At 38.5% G+C, this 18,374-nt stretch overlaps 1 protein-coding gene across 1 annotated transcript in view; it reads right to left on the bottom strand.

Moving 5' to 3' along the window:
* Positions 1-18,374, bottom strand: part of DNAH11 (dynein axonemal heavy chain 11) — a 307,654-nt gene that overhangs the window by 33,633 nt on the left and 255,647 nt on the right. Inside the window, 5 exon segments of the mRNA XM_024738428.1 lie at positions 1,245-1,367; positions 4,389-4,559; positions 9,546-9,686; positions 11,589-11,753; positions 12,675-12,879. Of these exon segments, the coding sequence (XP_024594196.1) occupies positions 1,245-1,367; positions 4,389-4,559; positions 9,546-9,686; positions 11,589-11,753; positions 12,675-12,879 (805 nt within the window).

The raw sequence follows: 18,374 nt of genomic DNA, 5'->3' as shown, positions 1-18,374 counted from the left end.
ATAAAGCATAACATGCTGAAAATGTTGCTTTCTTTCTTCCAACTTTAATATTAAAATGGCTACACAAAAATTCACCAATTTTGAATAATTAATTAACTTCTTTTTGGCTTTGTTGGGTCTTCATTGCTGCACGCGGGCTTTCTCTAGTTGCGGCGAGCAGGAGCTACTCTTTGTTGCGGTGCACGGGCTTCTCATGGCGGTGGCTTCTCTTGTTGCAGAGCACAGGCTCTAGGCACGTGGGATTCAGTAGTTGTGGCGCACAGGCTCAGCAGTCGTGGCTCATGGGCTCTAGAGCACAGGCTCAGTAGTTGTGGCGCACGGGCTTAGTTGCTCTCCGGCATGTGGGATCTTCCCGGACCAGGGCTCGAACCCGTGTCCCCTGCACCGGCAGGCGGATTCTCAACCACTGCGCTACCAGGGAAGCCCCAGATTCACCAATTCTGATAAGTCTTTTTTTAATTAATTAGTTAATTAATTTATTTATTTTTCGCTGCGTTGGGTCTTCGTTGCTGCGCGCAGGCTTTCTCTAGTTGCGGTGAGCGGGAGCTACTCCTTGTTACGGTGCGCGGGCTTCTCATTGCGGTGGCTTCTCTTGTTGCAGAGCGCGAGCTCTAGGCACGCAGACTACAGTAGTCGTGGCTCACGGGCTCTACAGCGCAGGCCCAGTAGTTGTGGCGCACGGACTGAGTAGCTCCGAGGCATGTGGGATCTTCCAGGACCAGGGCTCGAACCGGTGTCTCCTGCACTGGCAGGCGGATTCTTAACCACTGCGCCACCAGGGAAACCCGATAAATCTTCTTTTTAAAATGCACGCTGATATGACAGCTGTCACATACAATCTAACAAAATGGTCTTGAATCAAGTTAAAGACAACTAAGTGCTACCAGAGCCATTTACGGAAAAAAACGAATGAACCTTTTGGCCAACCCAATATATTCCTCGACTTTAACCAAAGGTCCTATACTTTATACATATTTATTAACAACTTTCCCATCCATAAATAGGTCACAAGTTCCTTTACTTCCAAATAAGAAAAGGGAAACTAGTAGATGTTTGTGGAAATGTAAATTGGTTCAGCCACTGTGGAAAAGAGTATGGGAAATTCTTCAAAAAATTAAAGATAGCATATATCTACAACGGAAATGGTGTATATCACCTGTATTTTTTAAACTACATTTCTACATCTTAGAGAACAGAGATTTGAAACAAGATTTAGCAATTGAAAAATCATGTTCCTAACATACCTTAATAGCGCTCCAGGACTGATGAGTTAGGAAGTCAACAGGACTCATGTAAGCGTATTCAACTGTGAACCGAAGCAGGAAATCCAATTCAAGAGGATCTATCTCTTTCTTTCTCAGCAAAATCTTGAGAGTACACAAAATTGAAAAGGTCATTTGGCTTGCATCAAAATCAAGGACGCAGTCACCACTTAACAGATATGATTGAACAGACAGAAGTAAGCCTTCTGAGAATTCCTCTAGATATATATCTGTTCTGTAGTTGAAATAAGGAATCTTAGATTATGCTCGTGATCTCAAAATCTTGATTGGAAATCGAATAGCAAATAATTACGAAGCCTGGTTTATTTCAATTTTAATACCCGTGCCTATTAGCAGCATATTTGAAATATGCTTTCATATTTAGCCTTCTACTGTTAGATCAAACTTGTCTTGAAACTTGTTATACAAATTGAGAAAGCCTCAGATGACAATGGATTGAATTACTAAACAAAAGGTAAAACTAGTATTGTAAGTTAGTCCCGGTATAGAAATTATATCCAATAAACTGCAAGATGTATAAAAGATTTTTCTTATATGGGAGATTATGCTGAGAAAAACTGGAAATTGTTGTTTTACAGATACAACTAAGCAAACACATCACGAACTGAAACTTTAGACATTCTGGTTACAGAATTGTTAAGGAGTCCATAAAACACTTGAGTGGAGGGCACAAATGACATATTTCTAATTTCCTCATAAAAACTGTAACATCTTATAAAATTAAGCAGGTAAAATGTTTGAGGTTTGTGCTACTTAAAAATTCTAGATATTTTCAAAATGCATTAGGGGTGGTAACGTGTAGCAAAATATCTTATTGGATAATTTTTCTTAATTCAATTTGATTTATTTCAACACACAAGAAATTGTCCAAATATATATGAAGCTTTGATTTATGTAGACTGTCAATATTTCAGATAGATTATAATTTATCTAGATATTCTAAAAAGAAGTTTTAAATAGATGTGCACGCATGTATATGCATGTCATGTTTTATCATCCCTGGTCCATTACTGTTCATGAACAATATGTATAAACACAAAAATTTCAGCAAAACCCACAAACAATCTGATTAAAAAATGGGCAGAGGAACTGAATAGGCATTCTACCAAAGAAGGCATACGAACGGCTGACAGATAACATGAAAAAGTGCTCAACATCACGAATCATCAGGGAAATGAAAAGCAAAACCACATGAGATATCACCTCACACCTGTTAGGATGGCTATTAGCAAAAAGACAAGAGATGACAAATGCTGGTGAGGATGTGTACACTGTTGGGGGGAATGTAAATTGGTGCGGCTACTATGGAAAATTGTACGGAGGTTCCTCAAAAAATTAAAACTACAACTATTACAGAATCCAGCAGTTCTACTTCTGGGTGTATATTCATAGGAAATGAAATCACTATCTCAAAAAGATATCTGTACTATGTTCACTGCAGCATTATTTACAATAGCCAAGTCATAAAAACAACCTAAGTGTCCACATATGGATGAATGGATGAAGAAAATGTGGTATATATATGTGTGTGTATGCGTGTGTGTGTATAATGTGTATATATGTACACACATATATACAATGGAATATTATTCAGCCATAAAAAGAAGGAGATCCTGTCATTTGCAACAGTAAGGATGGACCTTTAGGGCATTATGCTAAGGAAAAAAGTCACACAGAGAAAGATAAACACTGTATGATCTCACTTTTATGTGAAATCTTAAAAAACAGAATCACAGATACAGAGAATCAACTGGTGGTTGTCAGAGGTGGGTGCTGAGGGGTGTAGAAATGGATGAAGCTAGTCAAAAGGTATAAACTTTCAGTTATAAGTCCTGGGATGTCATGTACAGCACGGTGACTATAGTTAACATTACTGTACTGTATATTCGAAAGTTGCTCAAAGAGTAGATCTTAAAAGTTCTCATCGTGGAAAAAAAAATGTAACTATGTACGGTGACGAATGTTAACTACACTTATTGGGTAATCATTTCATAACACATACATATATAAGATCATTACACTGAACACATAACACGTCATGTGTCAACTATATCTCAATAAAATTGGGAGAAAACTGAAAAGAAAAATTTTGTTTTGTAATGCATTACTCCTGTTTATCACATACATTATAAAATGATTACACCCATATATTACTTTTTTAACCCAAAGGAATCTATTAATACCAAAAGTATTGAAAGAAGTGCTAATTTATCACTATTAACAGCAGGTATTTTATTTTATTTCATTTTATTTATTTTTTAACATCTTTATTGGCATATAATTGCTTTACAATGGTGTGTTAGTTTCTGCTGTATAACAAAGTGCATCAGCTATATGCATACATATAGCCCAATATCCCCTCCCTCTTTCTTCTCCCTCCCACCCTCCCTACCCCACCCTTCTAGGTGTTCACAAGGCACCGAGCTGATCTCCCTGAACAGCGGGTATTTTAAAATGCCTTCTTTGAGCAAGGCACTTGGGAGGACACAAAAGAAATGACATCTTTCATCACAATTTGAACTGACAGAAAAAGATATACAGTAAATGAACTAATAAAAGGACCACATTCTTATTTCATCGAGGAATGTGGTCCTCAATGTTTCTTTCTCATCACGGGCACTTTTATTTAAATAGAATCTATTGCAGAAGTCCACATCAAAAAGAGTAAAAAGGGTAGTAGGTCTCACTGAAGTTAGGAGCGTGAAATGTGGAGCTCCCTTCACCCATTCACTGTTTTTTAAAGGGGCTCTGAAAATCTCCTAGGGGCACTCAGATCTGGAAAGCTGAGCTTGAGATTCTCTCCAAGGAACTCCCCGGCAGTACCTGGGAGGTCTGTACAGGACCTGGGAAGGTGAGGCCAATGTCTTCATTGACCTGTTTTTCAGGATGACAGCTGATGTGGCTGCCCAAAGTGCAAACCCACCCAAGCCAATGCACCCTGACCTACTAGCAGTTTGTCATATGCCCAAGCTCCCTCTGCGAAACGGAAACTCTCCTCATGCTGCGAAGAGCTTCCAAAACAACTTCACTTCAGCAGCAGTACATAATAAACAGAGATGCGGGACTTTGGTTCTGGGGCTGCTTTTGAGTGACTGATTTCCTTACCTGAAAAGCCATCTGGGACAGAAAGGTGAGTCTGTCCTTCTCAAACAGCGCCCGGCTGGTATAGAGGAAGACGGCGTGGGTGATGCTCTCGGTCAGGACTGAGATGCGTCCCGGCGTGTCCTCCACCTTGTCAGCCTGCTCGATGGCTCTGTGGAACAGCATGTTGAAAGCCTGGGGAATACAAGTGACCGTTAAAGGGTGACAACTGGTGGCTGGATGTCTAGCTAGTCTCAGGCACACAGGCTACAGTTTATCTATGGGGAGAGAGAACAGGACGGGTTTTACAAGGATTCTATGAGCTCTTAGAACAGCTTCTGGCACATGGTAAGTGCTCATTCAAAGTTTGCTGCCATTACTATTATTTGTAACACTATTTCATAAAATCTACCCACATTTCCTCCCTGACCAATTGAATTGCACTGGCCTCTCTTCTTCTACCCATGCGCTTTTAAAAATTTTTTATTTTTAATTGTGGTAAAATACCCAAAGTGTAAATTTACTGTCTTAATAGTTTTCAGTGTACCGTTAAGTAGTATTAAGTATTTTCACACTGTGGTACAACCAATCTCCAAAATGTTTTCTTCGTGAACAACTGAAACACTGTTAAACAACAACTCATTTAAAAAACTCATTTAATTATAACTCCCTATTCCCTCTCTCCCCAGCCCTTGGCAATCACTGTTCTACATTCTGTTTCTATAAGTTTGACTGCTCTAGATACCTAATATAGTGGAATTATATAGTATTTGTCTTATTGTGACAGGCTTGTTTCACTCAATATAATGTCTTCAACGTTAATCGATGCTGTAGCATGTGTCAGAATTTAGCCTTCCGTTTTAAGGCTAAATAATATTCCACTGTGTGTACGTACAACATTTTAATTTATCTGTTCATCCAGTGACGGACATTTGGTTTGCTTCCACCTTTTGTCTGTCATGAATAATGCTATGAACATGGGTGTACAAGTATCTCTTTGAGACCATATTTCGATTGTTTTGGGTATATGTCCAGAAGTGGCGTTGCTGAATCATGTGGCAATTTTTTTTAAAGAACTGTCATATTGTTTTCCAAAGTAATTGCACCATTTTACAATCCTACCAACAGTTCAAAAGGGTTCCAATTTCTCCAGATAGTTGCTAACACTTGGTATTTTCTTCCTTTTTCTTTTTTTTTAATCTTGTAGCTATCTTAATAGTTGTGAAATGGTATCTCATTGCGATTCTGATTTGCATTTTCCTTAAGATTAGTGATGTTGAACATCTTTTCAAATGCTTGTTGGTCATTTGTATGTCTTCTTTGGAAAAATGTCTATTCAAGTTCTTTGCCCATTTTTTAACAGGTTAGTTTTTTGTTTCTATTATTCCACCCATGTACTTTTGTGATCCCCTTTGATTATCTTGTCCTTTTTAAAATCACTCAATATTTCTTTCTTACTCCATTGTATGCCTTGGTAACAAGGGGGCTGAATAGATTTTTACATATATCTACATATATTTAAATACATAGGTAAATATATCTAAATATCTATATCTATAAATAGACATAACATAAAATATTAAATTTTTTGACTGGTGGACAGGGGCCAAAGACCACAGACTGACTGGCCTTGAATTATGTATATTTGACTGAAAGTAAAACCCTACAATGACAGACATGTAGTAAATATTGGTAAGAAGGTATTAACAAAGTACTCATTTAATATTTACATTTTTAAATCAATTTTTAATTTACACACAATAAAATGCACCGTTAGGGACACAGCTTGAGTTTTGACAAATGTATATACTTCCGTAAAAATCACTGCAATCAAAATGTAGAAACGATCTATTCATGTCACCCCCCGCCAGAAGTTCTCATGTGCCTCGTTGCAATCCGTTCCCACCACGATACCTACCCCTGCCCACTGCTGAATGTTTCTGTCACACCAGATTCATTTTAGCATCATCTAAGTATGTACTTGTAGTACTTTGTTTTTGAGTGCACATACGTTTTCATTTCCTTTGGGTAAATACTTAGAGTAAAAATTTTAGGATCATTTTGTAAGTGTATGTATAACATTATGAGAAATTAACAAATTGTTTTCCAAAATGGTTTTAACACTTTGCATCCCCACCAGCAACATGCAAGAGTTGCAGTACCACATCGGTGCTAACACTTGTTACTGACAGTCTTGTAAAATTTTAGTCATTTTAGCCATTACCGGGTATACGGTAATACGTCATTCTGCTTTTACTTTGCATTTCTCTGATGTCTGCTGAGCATCTTAAAAATGTGCTTGTGGGCAATACTTATGTCTTAGTATACATGCACAAACCTTTCTATTTTTTTAATTGCGTTGTCTTACTATTGAGTTTTCTATTCTGATATAAGTTCTTTGTTAAACATGTGTATTGGAAATAACTTACTGGTCTATGGCTTGTCTTTTCATTTTCTTCATGTCTTCTCAAGACGATAAATTTTTAATTTGATAAGGTGCAATTTGTCAATTTTTTTCTTTCTCTGGTATCCTAAGAATAAATCTTTGCCTAACCCAAAGCCCAAACATTTTCTTCTATTGTTCTCCTAGAAATTTTATAGTTTAGCTTATTCATTTTGAGCTCACTTTGTATATAGAGTAATGTAGTGGCTGAGGTTCGTTTTATTCCAAGTGGATATCCAGTCGTCCCAGCACCACTTGTTGTAAAAACTATCCCCTCCTCGTTGAATTGTCTTGGCATTCACTGCAAAAAATCAGTTGACCATACATTTGTGGGTCTGCTGCTGGACTGTCTATTCTGTGCCATTGATCAGTGTACTTTCCTTTAGGCCAATCAGTGTAATAAGTCTTGAAATCGTGTACTGTAAGTCTTCCACATTTGTTCTTCTTTTTCATTATTTAGTTATTTTTAAATACTCTGCATTTCTACACAAATTTTAGAATCAGTTTGCCAATTTCTACAAAAAAAGCCTTCTTGGATTTTGATTAAGACTGAATTAAAACTATAGATTAATTTGGAGAGAACTGAAATCTTAATAATATTGACTGCTCCAAGCCATAAACATGGTCTCTCTCACCATTTAGTTAGACCTCCTTTAATTTTCTTAACAATGTTTTGTAGCTTTTAGTATGCAGATTTGTATTTGTTTGGTTAAAATCATCCCTAAGAGTTCCAAGATTCTGGAAGCTATTGTAAACACAGTATTGAGGTATTACTTTTATTTTTCAGTTGTTTGTTCCTCATATATAGAAATACAATGGATTTTGTATATTGACTTTTTATCCTGCCATCTTGCTAAAAACTCACTTCAGCTTTTTTGTAGATTTCTTATGATTTTCTACACACCTGGTCAGGTCATCTGTGAAAAAAAAAAGACCGTTTTTCTTCTTCTTTTAAAATTTCTGTGTCTTTTGTTGTATTACTTCACTGGCTATAACCTCCAGTGCAGTACTGAATAGAAGTGTTAAGAGAAGATATCATCGTTTTGTTCCTGATCTTAGGGGAAAGCATTCAATTTTTCAACATGAAGTATAATGTTAGCCGAAAATTTTTACAGATGCCCTTTATCACACAGAGAAGTTACCATCTATTCCCAGTTTGCTCAGTTTCTTTTTTGTCTCCTTTAACCAGGTGTTGAAATTTGTCAAGTTCTTTGTCGGCATCCATTGAAATTATTATATGATTTTTCTCTTTTTTATTCTATTAATATGAAGAATTCCATTGTGTGGTTTTTTCATGTTTAACCAACTTGCATTCCTGGCATAAATCCCACGTGAGCATAATAGATTATGCTGGCGGGGGCTGCTCTGTAGTTTTCTTTCCTTGTAATACCTTAGCCTAGTTTTGGTAGTTGAGTAGTCCTGGGCGGTTTTATTTTTCTCCTTCTACCCTGCAGCTGTTCTAAAATCCAATCCCACTGTGCTTCTCAGAATTTCTGCACGTGTTTCACATTACTAGACACTTGCTAGTTATTCGTGACTCTTCCTCTTTATTTTTGCCCATATCCAATCCATCTCCAAGGGCTGATTATTCTAGCTTCAAACCATAAGTCTATTCACTTCTGAGTCTTCTGCCATCATGGCAGTCATCTGCTTACAGGCTTTCAATGGCTTCTTTTTGCCCACACGCTATAATCCAAACTCCCCAGCATAGACCTCATGTGATCTAGACCCTCCTACCTCTCAGGACTCATGTCTTGCCATCTTCTCCCTCTCTCATTACCCTCCAGCCACATAGATTCATTCACCTGGAATCTCGAGAACTCTTTCCCATCTCACACATCCTTTCTTTCTCCAAACACTCTTTACATGGCCAAATCCTATGTAACCTTTAGGAATCAGCTATAATCTCACTTCCTCTGAGGCCTTCCCTGAGCCCCCAGTAAAACAGCCCCTCCATCCCTACTATTCTCTCACACTGTATTTGTCACTTTTATACACACACACAACTACACATCTCCACTCATATCTGTGTTTTCCAAACTGTACACTCAGTAACCAGCACAGCACCCGGCACTATCACTGATCTCAATAGCTATTTGTTTAAAAACTGAATGACAGAATGAATGAATACTGCCCAGAGGCAGAATGGTACAAAGTAAAGAGCGTGGGCTTTGGAATCAGCCTTGGGTTCAAATCCTGACTCTTACAGTTATGAAATGTGAATTCTTTGGCAATTTATTTAAAATCTGAACATGTTCGTTTTTTAAATAGGGATATCATAATATACTTTAATGAGATGTTTCAGGCATAAGAATGCACCAAAGTATGAAAGTGCCTTGCATGTAACAGTGGCTCAATCAATAGTTATTCTCACTTTTTATCCCTCTATACCAAAATAAAATGTGAAATCTTTTTATGAAACATGTACACTTTCATAAGGAAAGTAGAGGAGCCTCCAGCAGAATTCCCTTATATATATTAAACTCCTTAAGACTCTGTGTAAGAACAAAAACTATGTACTGTGATGTTGCATAGTTTATCTCAAAGCCTTATTGAAAATTAGAAATGAAAGTTACTGAGAAAAGTGAGGATTTTTTCTTTGTCTTGTTTTTTTTTGCTAGCTAGGTCCTGGAGACTCCTTACTGTATGCACTGATTGCTTAAAAATAAATTTTAAACTTCCAGAAACAAGTTGAACTCCTCAAGTTTAAATTTTTTTCTTAGTCTAGTCATCATTACCTTCAAAGAGAATTGATAGATGGGGTTGATTTTTCTGAGGTCATTAATAACAAAATAAAGCAGAGATGCTCTTGTTGCCACGGGTCTGTAACACTGTCGGGCCTCGTTGATTTTTCTTTCATTTTCTTTAGCTTCAATCACCTACGGTGGGATCAGACAACATAAGTAACTTACTCGTCATATTGTCTATGTGATGGAAGGGACATATCTGAAATGAGAAATTAGTAGTATTAAAATGGATAACATGTATGGCATCTCTGTGCTTGGGCTTTTTCTAAGATCATAAAATTCATATTTTAAAATAATCTTTTTATAAGCTGAGTATTAAGTGAGAATGGACATAACTCTAGCTGTGTTAATGATTACAGAGTAAACAAACCTGACTGTTTTTGGTTCTACAGAATTTATTCTGAGTAATGTCACCTTCCTGCCTCCCCTCTCTCTTTCGGGGGTTAATAACCCAGCTATATCACCTCCCAGGGATAGCTCTGGAAAGTCTGCTGGGTCAATTCAATGCCAATAACTTTATTAGTCAACAAGGTATACAAAAGCAGCCAAGGTCAGTAAAATATCCAACAGCCGTGCTTACTAAAAAGCCTTTATAGAAAGACTCGTGACTGTCTACTTCTGACTTTGCACCAGATCATCCATATGCTCATATAGTTCCATTTAGTTTATCTTTGTATTAGCCTCTGGGTACATTCAGAGTGATAATTAAACATGCACACCATCATCAACTAACATATTCATTTTTATTCAAGACACAAATCTCTTCTGTCTAGGATTACTGCTGGTCCTACGGCTTTATAAGATACAGTATTTGTCCAACCTTTTTTTTTTTTTTTCTGCGGTACATGGCTCTCTCACTGCTGTGGCCCCTCCCGCCGTGGAGCACAGGCTCTGGACGCACATGCCCAGCGGCCATGGCTTACGGGCCCAGCCGCTCCGCGGCATGTGGGATCTTCCCGGACCGGGGCACGAACCCGTGTCCCCTGCATCGGCAGGCGGACTCCCAACCACTGCGCCACCAGGGAAGCCCATGTCCAACCTTTTTTTTATAGACTTGATTCATCATACTTGTATGTAAGAGAAAATAAAGAAAATGTAGAGGAGAGAGGGAAGTCCCAAAATGGCAATATATTAGGAAGATAGGAAGAGACATTTTAAGAGACAGTGAGAAGTTAACTTCAAAGCTAAGACCTAATTTACTTAATTGCTCTAATCTTTACCATTTAGCAGCCACCTAGAATTCACTTACTTAAAAGGATAGAGTAACCTGGGATTCCATTTCCTCGCTTAAACTAAGACAAATATATTGGATGTGTGGTGACACAGCCTTGGCTGGGTAATTAATAGATTACAGTAATGAGGATACTCCAGAAAGCAAATGAGGGTTCCTCTCATTTTGAAACATCAGCATTTTAAGGGCTAGTGGCCATTTGTGAACGTCCAAAGTGCATGCAGAAGGCACACTGGAACACATGTTGGACATTCAGCAGGAAGTCGACTAAATGAACATTTTTTTCTAGCTTTTAGGAAATGTCACTTTCCCGGGGGAATAATGCATTTGAGAGCAGCAGGAGATCACCCCTGGCTCAGTCTCCCAGCACTGAAGGCCTGTAAACAAAACTGCAACTCTAAGTATTTCTCTAAAATGTACAATAGACCAGGAAGGCTGTGGTGAGACTGTAGGATGTCAGTTTCCCAAAGGAGGCTAAGCCTTTTAAGATTTTAGACTACATAAGCCAGCAGGGCCCAATTTTCTTCAAAAATTTAGTCACTCAGGAAAAAAATAATAGCCTGACAGAGTCTAATCTGAAAGATTGGATCTTTGCTGCGTTAGGAGAAGCACAAGTTCAACCACCTCTATCTCCATTCAGAACCCCACACAGTCCACTTTTTAAGGGCAGTTTATGAAAAGACCTGAATTCCACAAAGTGTCAGTACTCTTAGAGAACGGCCAAGTTGGATCACATTTTCACCCCGAGCACTTCATTCAAATAGAGCATTAAACCCCGCCAGGAAGCCTTTGCCTTTTCCTACCTTGCACTCTATCTCTGCCGCAGTGGCCTTTGCTCTCTCCAGGCTCTCCACCAGTTTGGTGTCATCTAGAAAGCTCCCCTCTGCCCCAGAGAGACGCAGAAGGAGGTCGTCCTCCAGATACTTCAGCTCTATCTTAAAGTCATTTTGGTGCTTTGTCAAAACCAACTAAGGCAAACCAAGCAAAATGTGAGAAAGGTGATTAAATTCATGTTTTTAAGCAGAGTTTCCTTAATCATCAATTTCATGGAATCATATATGATGAAACACATGTAGCATTAAAATTGTACTAATCAAAAACTTTTTTAATTCTTTAAAAAAACATTCAGAAGGCGTGGTGAGAGCTGGTTGCACTCCAGGGTCCAGAGCATGACCATATATCATTCATTTAAACTACAGGAAGAAACTTTGGGTTTCTGCTTCACATTGAAAGACAGAAAAGTCATTATTTCCATCCTCACACAGGAAAAAAGCTAAACGTAACAGCCCTTACTTACCCATCAGAGGACTGAGGTCACGGGGCAACTGCTACCCTGAAAACTACAGAGGTGGGTGGATCCAGACAATCACGGGTTCTCAGAAACATTTAAGTAGTAATCAGCTAATTCCTGGAGGCAGAGCTTGAGAGTTAAAAACTCCCGGGGGCCCAGGCAATCACTTGGGGAGAGGAAGCCTGGGGAACAGTCCTCTATAACCTGGGCAGAGAGAAAGAGAGCCCTCTCTACCCTGATCAGAGGAAGAGATAGCTCTCTACCCTGGGCAGACGGAAGGAGATCCCTCTCTTCCTTCTAACCTTCCAGGGCACGTACCTGCTTCTCTAGCCCTGCTTTCCATGACTAGTCCGCGTCTTTGCCTGCCCTAGTCACCTGCATCAAACAAGACCTACAACTAGCCCATCTCCTGTGGCACAATCCTAACTACTTATCAGAAGTACCCTTGAGCTGCTCCTTGACTGTTCAGATACACCCTCAGTTTTCTCAATTAGACTGAAAGATCCTGGAGGGCAGGCAGCCCATCTTACACTCCTGTGTCTGGCACTCTCATCTGTGCCCTGAATAAGTGTTGGGGGAATGATTTCACAATTTTTACCTTAAGTTTCTCCAAATCTGGCCTTTCAATACTGACAACCGCTGCCAGCAGCTGGGCTTCCAGACCATCTTCTGTGACCGTGAAATTGAGGAGGGTTGTCTGAGCTTGCAATTCTGGCTTATAGTGAGGATTTGCCAGTTTTGTGTGAAGGATAAGACGAAAGCTGTGGTTAAATTCACACTCTTTATCCCCAATCTTGATGTACCTAAAGGGGGCATAACAAAGACAGTCAGGAGGCTCTCATGCACCATAACTGATATGAAGGTGTCACTCCATTCCTGTATTCTAGTAATGTATATAGGCCATAAAACCAGGTGATTTATGATTCTTCATCTACTCTCTGTTTCCCTAAAGTGTAAGAGGAGGAATAGAAGTGATCCACGAAACCTCTATATGATTAAGTTTCCTTACGTGGAAAACAGTGATAATAGTAGTACTCAGCTCAGTGTCCCTGTAACAGTTAAACACAATAAATCATATAAAGAATCTATAACAACAAATACTAGCTTTATTTACTATGTTATGCTTTCTGTGATTAATCTTAAACATTGTTATTCTTTAAGGATAAACTGAAATGAGCATGTATGCATTTATGTGTGTATATACATATATACATGTGTATATACATACACACGTAAAATTTATGTACATGAAAAATACACATAGACTTGTCCTTAAATATGCTTAATTTAAGCCACTTAAAATGAGGCAGAAGTGATTCTTTTTCCTAAGCCCCTGTCATGTGACTATGAGTAATGGTAACAAAAAAAATTTTTCAATAAAAATAAAAAACATACAAATTCCTTGGGCACTTTACCCAGTTTTAATACTTTTGGCACTGGCTCAGAAGCAAAGTTTAGGAAGCCTGTTGTGTGGGATGCATGGACAGCATTCTTGCAAGCTCCGTCTCACACAGGGGTGGGCTCTCAGCAACCACGCTTCTTTTTGTGTCCCTGTTCCTCTGGCCAGGAGCAGGTACTTCATCTGAGCTGTTCCAACAAGAGTAACCTTTCCTGGGATTTAGTTGGAACTGGAATCTCTAAGCTCATGTTGAAGTCACTCTGTCTTGCTGGTGAACCAAGCAGCAGAGAAAGACTGTCCTGGTTGCCCAGAAAAGAAGAAGTAAACCAGTATTCAGATGAAAGAGTAACACAAAGGAAGCATGTTCTGGACTTCCAGGTCCCCTCTTCCTTGAAGCCTGGCTGCATCTTCCCCTCAGTTGCCATGGCACCCTGCAGCCTTCTAATAGTCTCTGTTTTGCCTGCCCTAGTCACCTAGATAGATGTGGTTCCTGTAATTGCAAGCAAAGCTATGAATGAATGCGGTCTCCTCCGCCGAGGGGAGGGCCTGATTTTTCTCTACCTCAGATGCTGGTAGCTAATCCCTAAAGATGTTATCACCTGGGCTCCCTTGCCCCCCGGGTTTTGGATGGGCTTGGCCGATGGAAGAACTGGTGGGAGACAGCAGTACAGGAGGAGAGAGAGGTCCAGTGGATCTTGCCAGCTTCAGGGCCGTGGTCTGGTGAAGGCTATGTCCTGCTATGACCTGTTTCATAGCTCTGCTTAGAGGACCTAGTAATACCTTCAGGCCTACAGGCAGTAAGGGCTTCCCGCTGCTGTAAATCCTATGTACCCTTAACACCTCTACTGGGATCCCTTTACCCTTTGCTCTGCAAATTCTTTTGTAAATAGTCACTATGTTAACTCTATCAAACAATTCCAGCCTACTCTGTGGTCTTTTTCCTGCCAGGAACCTGCTATGAGGCTCTAGCCAAGGGGAAGTTATTTTTGCACTCATGCATCAGACAGACAGAACCCATGAACTCTGGAACTTCTCAAATTCTTCCATCAAAGTGGCCTGAACTGCGCTGGAGTGAAAATTCATCTAAGGACCCTGGGAGCATGGCTGAAGCAAGGAGTATCTTCTCAGTCTCCTATTTTACCTTAAATATTTACTAAGATTCTGAATTCTTCCCTATTTAGTGTATATTTTCATTATAGAGGTATCATCATGACAATGATAAGAATGTTACCCAAAGCCCATATTGTTTTTAATTTAAATATAGTGTTTTAAATAATCATGAGGGAAAAAAGTGACTACTTATCTCACTGACTTACGGGAGAGATGTTACCTTCCTAAATTTATCAACTTTGGTAAACTGGATCAATTCAAAAGAAAGACACTGTATAATAAGTTCAGCATTCAGGCAATGCTGAATCCTCTTTACTAAAATGTCACAATATTTGCAATAACTCTTTTTAAACTTGAGGAGAGATACTCAGAATGCCCTAATGTGATAATATCTTAGGCTGCTGTTGGTGGATGTTTCATAACTGTGTCTTGCTCTGAGATGAAGTCTCTTGCATCGAATAGTGAGGAAAGGGTACCTGATACACTGGCCACTCTATGTGACTAGGGAGGTTTTTATAAAACAATTTTAGTGTGTAAAGATTATTTAAAGATCAGAGTTTTTTTAAATCGCTAAAGCTTTCATCACTAAATCACTGAGTCACTGAAGCTTTCATCATCACAGCTAAGAATCTCAAAAGATTGATCAGATTCATGACCTAGTGTCTACATCCATTTCTCAACTTTTGTTTCCATTATAATGATCCTATATTTCAACAAAAACTTTCACAGTTCTCCACAAACCTATGGACAATTAATCTTCGACAAAGGAGGCAAGAATATACAATGTGGAAAAGACAGGCTCTTCAGCAAGTGGTGTTGGGAAAGCTGGACAGCTGCGTGTAAATCAATGAAGACAGAACACACCCTCACACTATACACAAAAATAAACTCCAAATGGCTTCAAGACTTAAATATAAAACAAGACACCATAAAACTCCTAGAAGAGAACATAGGCAAAACATTCTCTGACATAAATCATACCAGTGTTTTCTTAGGTCAGTCTGCCAAGGCAACAGAAATAAAAACAAAAATAAACCACTGGAACCTAACCAAACTTACAACTGTTGCACAACAAAGAAAACCATTAAAAACAATGAAAGAAAAAAAAAACCTATAGAATGGGAGAAACTATTTGCAAACGATGCAACAGACAAGGGCTTAATCTCCAAAATATACAAACAGCTCATACAACTCAGCAACAACAACAGAAAACCAAACAACCCAATCGAAAAATGGGCAGAAGACCTTAATAGACATTTCTTCAAAGAAGACATACAGATGGCCAGTAGGCACATGAAAAGATGCTCAGCATCACTAATTATTAGAGATATGCACATCAAAACTACAATGAGGTACCACCTCTCATCGTCAGAATGGCCATCATTAAAAAGTCTACAAATAACAAGTGCTGGAGAGGGTGTGGAGAAAAGGGAAACCTCCAGCACTGTTGGTGGGAATGTAAGTTGGTGCAGCTACTATGCAAAACAGTATGGAGGGTCCTCAGAAAACTAAAAATAGAACTACCGTATGATCCAGCAATCCCACTTCTGGGCATATACCTGGATGAAACTATAATTCAAAAAGATACATGCAACCCTATGTTCATAGCAGCACTATTCACAACAGCCAAGGCATGGAAACAACTTAAGAGTTCATCAACAGATGAATGGATAAAGAAGAGGTGGTACATATATACAGTGGAAAACTCCTCAGCCATAAAAAAGAACAAAATAATGCCATTTGCGGTAAAATGGATGCAACCAGAGATGATCATACTAAGTGAAGTAAGTCAAAAAGAGAAAGACAAATACCACATATCATTTATATGTGGAATCTAAAATATGGCACAAATGAACCTATCTACAAAACAGAAACAGACTCACAGACATAGAGAACAGACTTGTCGTTGTCAAGGGGATGGTGGGGAGGGAGAGGGATGGACTGGGAGTTTGGGGTTAGTAGATGCAAACTATTACATTTCAAATGGATAAACAACAAGATCCTACTGCATAGCACAGGAAACTATATTCAATATCCTCTGATAAACCATAATGGAAAAGAATATAAAAAAGAATATATATGTATAACTCAATCACTGCTCTACAGCAGAAATTAACACAACACTGTAAATCAACTATACTTCAATAAAATTAAAAAAAAATCTTTCACAGTTTTTGGTTAAGTGTCCAAGCTTGAAAAAAATCTTCCCAACAAGCTACTTTGGAAGCCTTTTTTTTATTAAGTTGAATGGTGAAGTCTTCAAGTTTTGGTTTGTTTTCACTTAGGACTTCCTAGTGTTTAATTTTGTTCCAGAAGGAAAAAAGCTTAATTCAGGTGGCAACCCTCTTCTAAGCCAGTATATCTGTATAATACAGACTTCCCTTTAAAAAAAAAAAAACGATCAAAAAAAGAGTATTCACATCACCGTTAAAGTGAAACACTGAGAACAGCAAGAGATAAATGAACTACAGGCCAATTGTTAAAAGTGAACCAAGGAGTGGCTGCTAGTTAACACTTTTGCACATATCTTCCAGTTGATATGCTCATTAAGATAATCATTACCTTATAATTTCTTCAGTTATTTGTTTTTACCATGAAACATATTGCAACCAAATATTCATTCACTCAGCAAGCAGTTACTGAACACCTACACAGTGCCAGCCTGTCAGAGAGTCTTCTAGACACTGGGGCTTATAATCGTTACCAAAACAAGCATGGTCTTTCCTCTAACATTATTACTTACTCTCTCATAATAGGTATATGACTACAACATTTTACATACCGACTCATTTATTCTTTTACTTATCCACTTCAATAAATAAATGTGTATTAAGTGCCTACAATGTCCGGTCATATAAAGATCAAAGATCTGCCCAATTAAAAGAAAGGCAAAGGATCTGAATAGATACTTCTCCAAAGAAGATCTACAAATGTCCAATAAGCACCTGAAAAGATGTTCAGCATCATTAGTCATCAGGGAAATGCGAATCAAAGCCACAGTAAGGTGCCAGTTCACACCCACTAGATGGTTATAAAAAAAAGAAACACTGACAAGTATTGGTGAGGATATAGAAAAATTAGAACCCTCATACATTTCTGATGGAAATGTAAAATGGTGCGACCAATTTGAAAACCAGTTTTCAGTTACTCACCATCTTAAACATAGAGTTACCATGTAACCCAGTGATTCTACTCCTAGGTACACGCTCAAAAGACTGGGAAGCATATGTCCCTACATAATTTGTACACAAATGTTCACAGCTGCATTATTCATAATTACCAAAAGGTGGAAACAACCCACTGTCTGTAAACTCATGAATAGATAAACAAATTGTGTTATATCCAAACAAAGGAATATTACTCAGCCATAATAAGGAAAGAAGTACTGATACATGCTACAACACAGATGAACCTTGAAAACAAGTGAAAGAAGTCAATCACATCTAAGTCCACATATTGTATGATTCTATTTATTTGAAATGTCCAGAAGGGGTAGATCAATAGAGATGGAAATCAGATTAGTGGTTGCCTAGGGATTTCAATTCTAAAACTGATTGTGGTAATGGCTGCTCAATGCTGTGAATACACGAAAATCCACTGAATTGCCCACTTTAAATGATTAAGTTGTATGGTATGTGAATTACACCTCCATAATGGTGTTACCCAAAGTGGACAAAAATGAACAGCAATCTAACAGAAGGTCAGTCACTTACATTTGAGTTTTTATCAATCTGTAAGGTAAGTAACCGTGCTAATTATAGTTTCTCAGAGGTTCAGTCTTCACTTTTG

This window comes from Neophocaena asiaeorientalis, unplaced genomic scaffold, assembly GCF_003031525.2.
Source record: "Neophocaena asiaeorientalis asiaeorientalis breed wild unplaced genomic scaffold, Neophocaena_asiaeorientalis_V1.1 scaffold89, whole genome shotgun sequence".
NCBI classification, from domain to species: Eukaryota; Metazoa; Chordata; class Mammalia; order Artiodactyla; family Phocoenidae; genus Neophocaena; species Neophocaena asiaeorientalis.
This window is presented reverse-complemented; position numbering and strand designations above follow the sequence as displayed.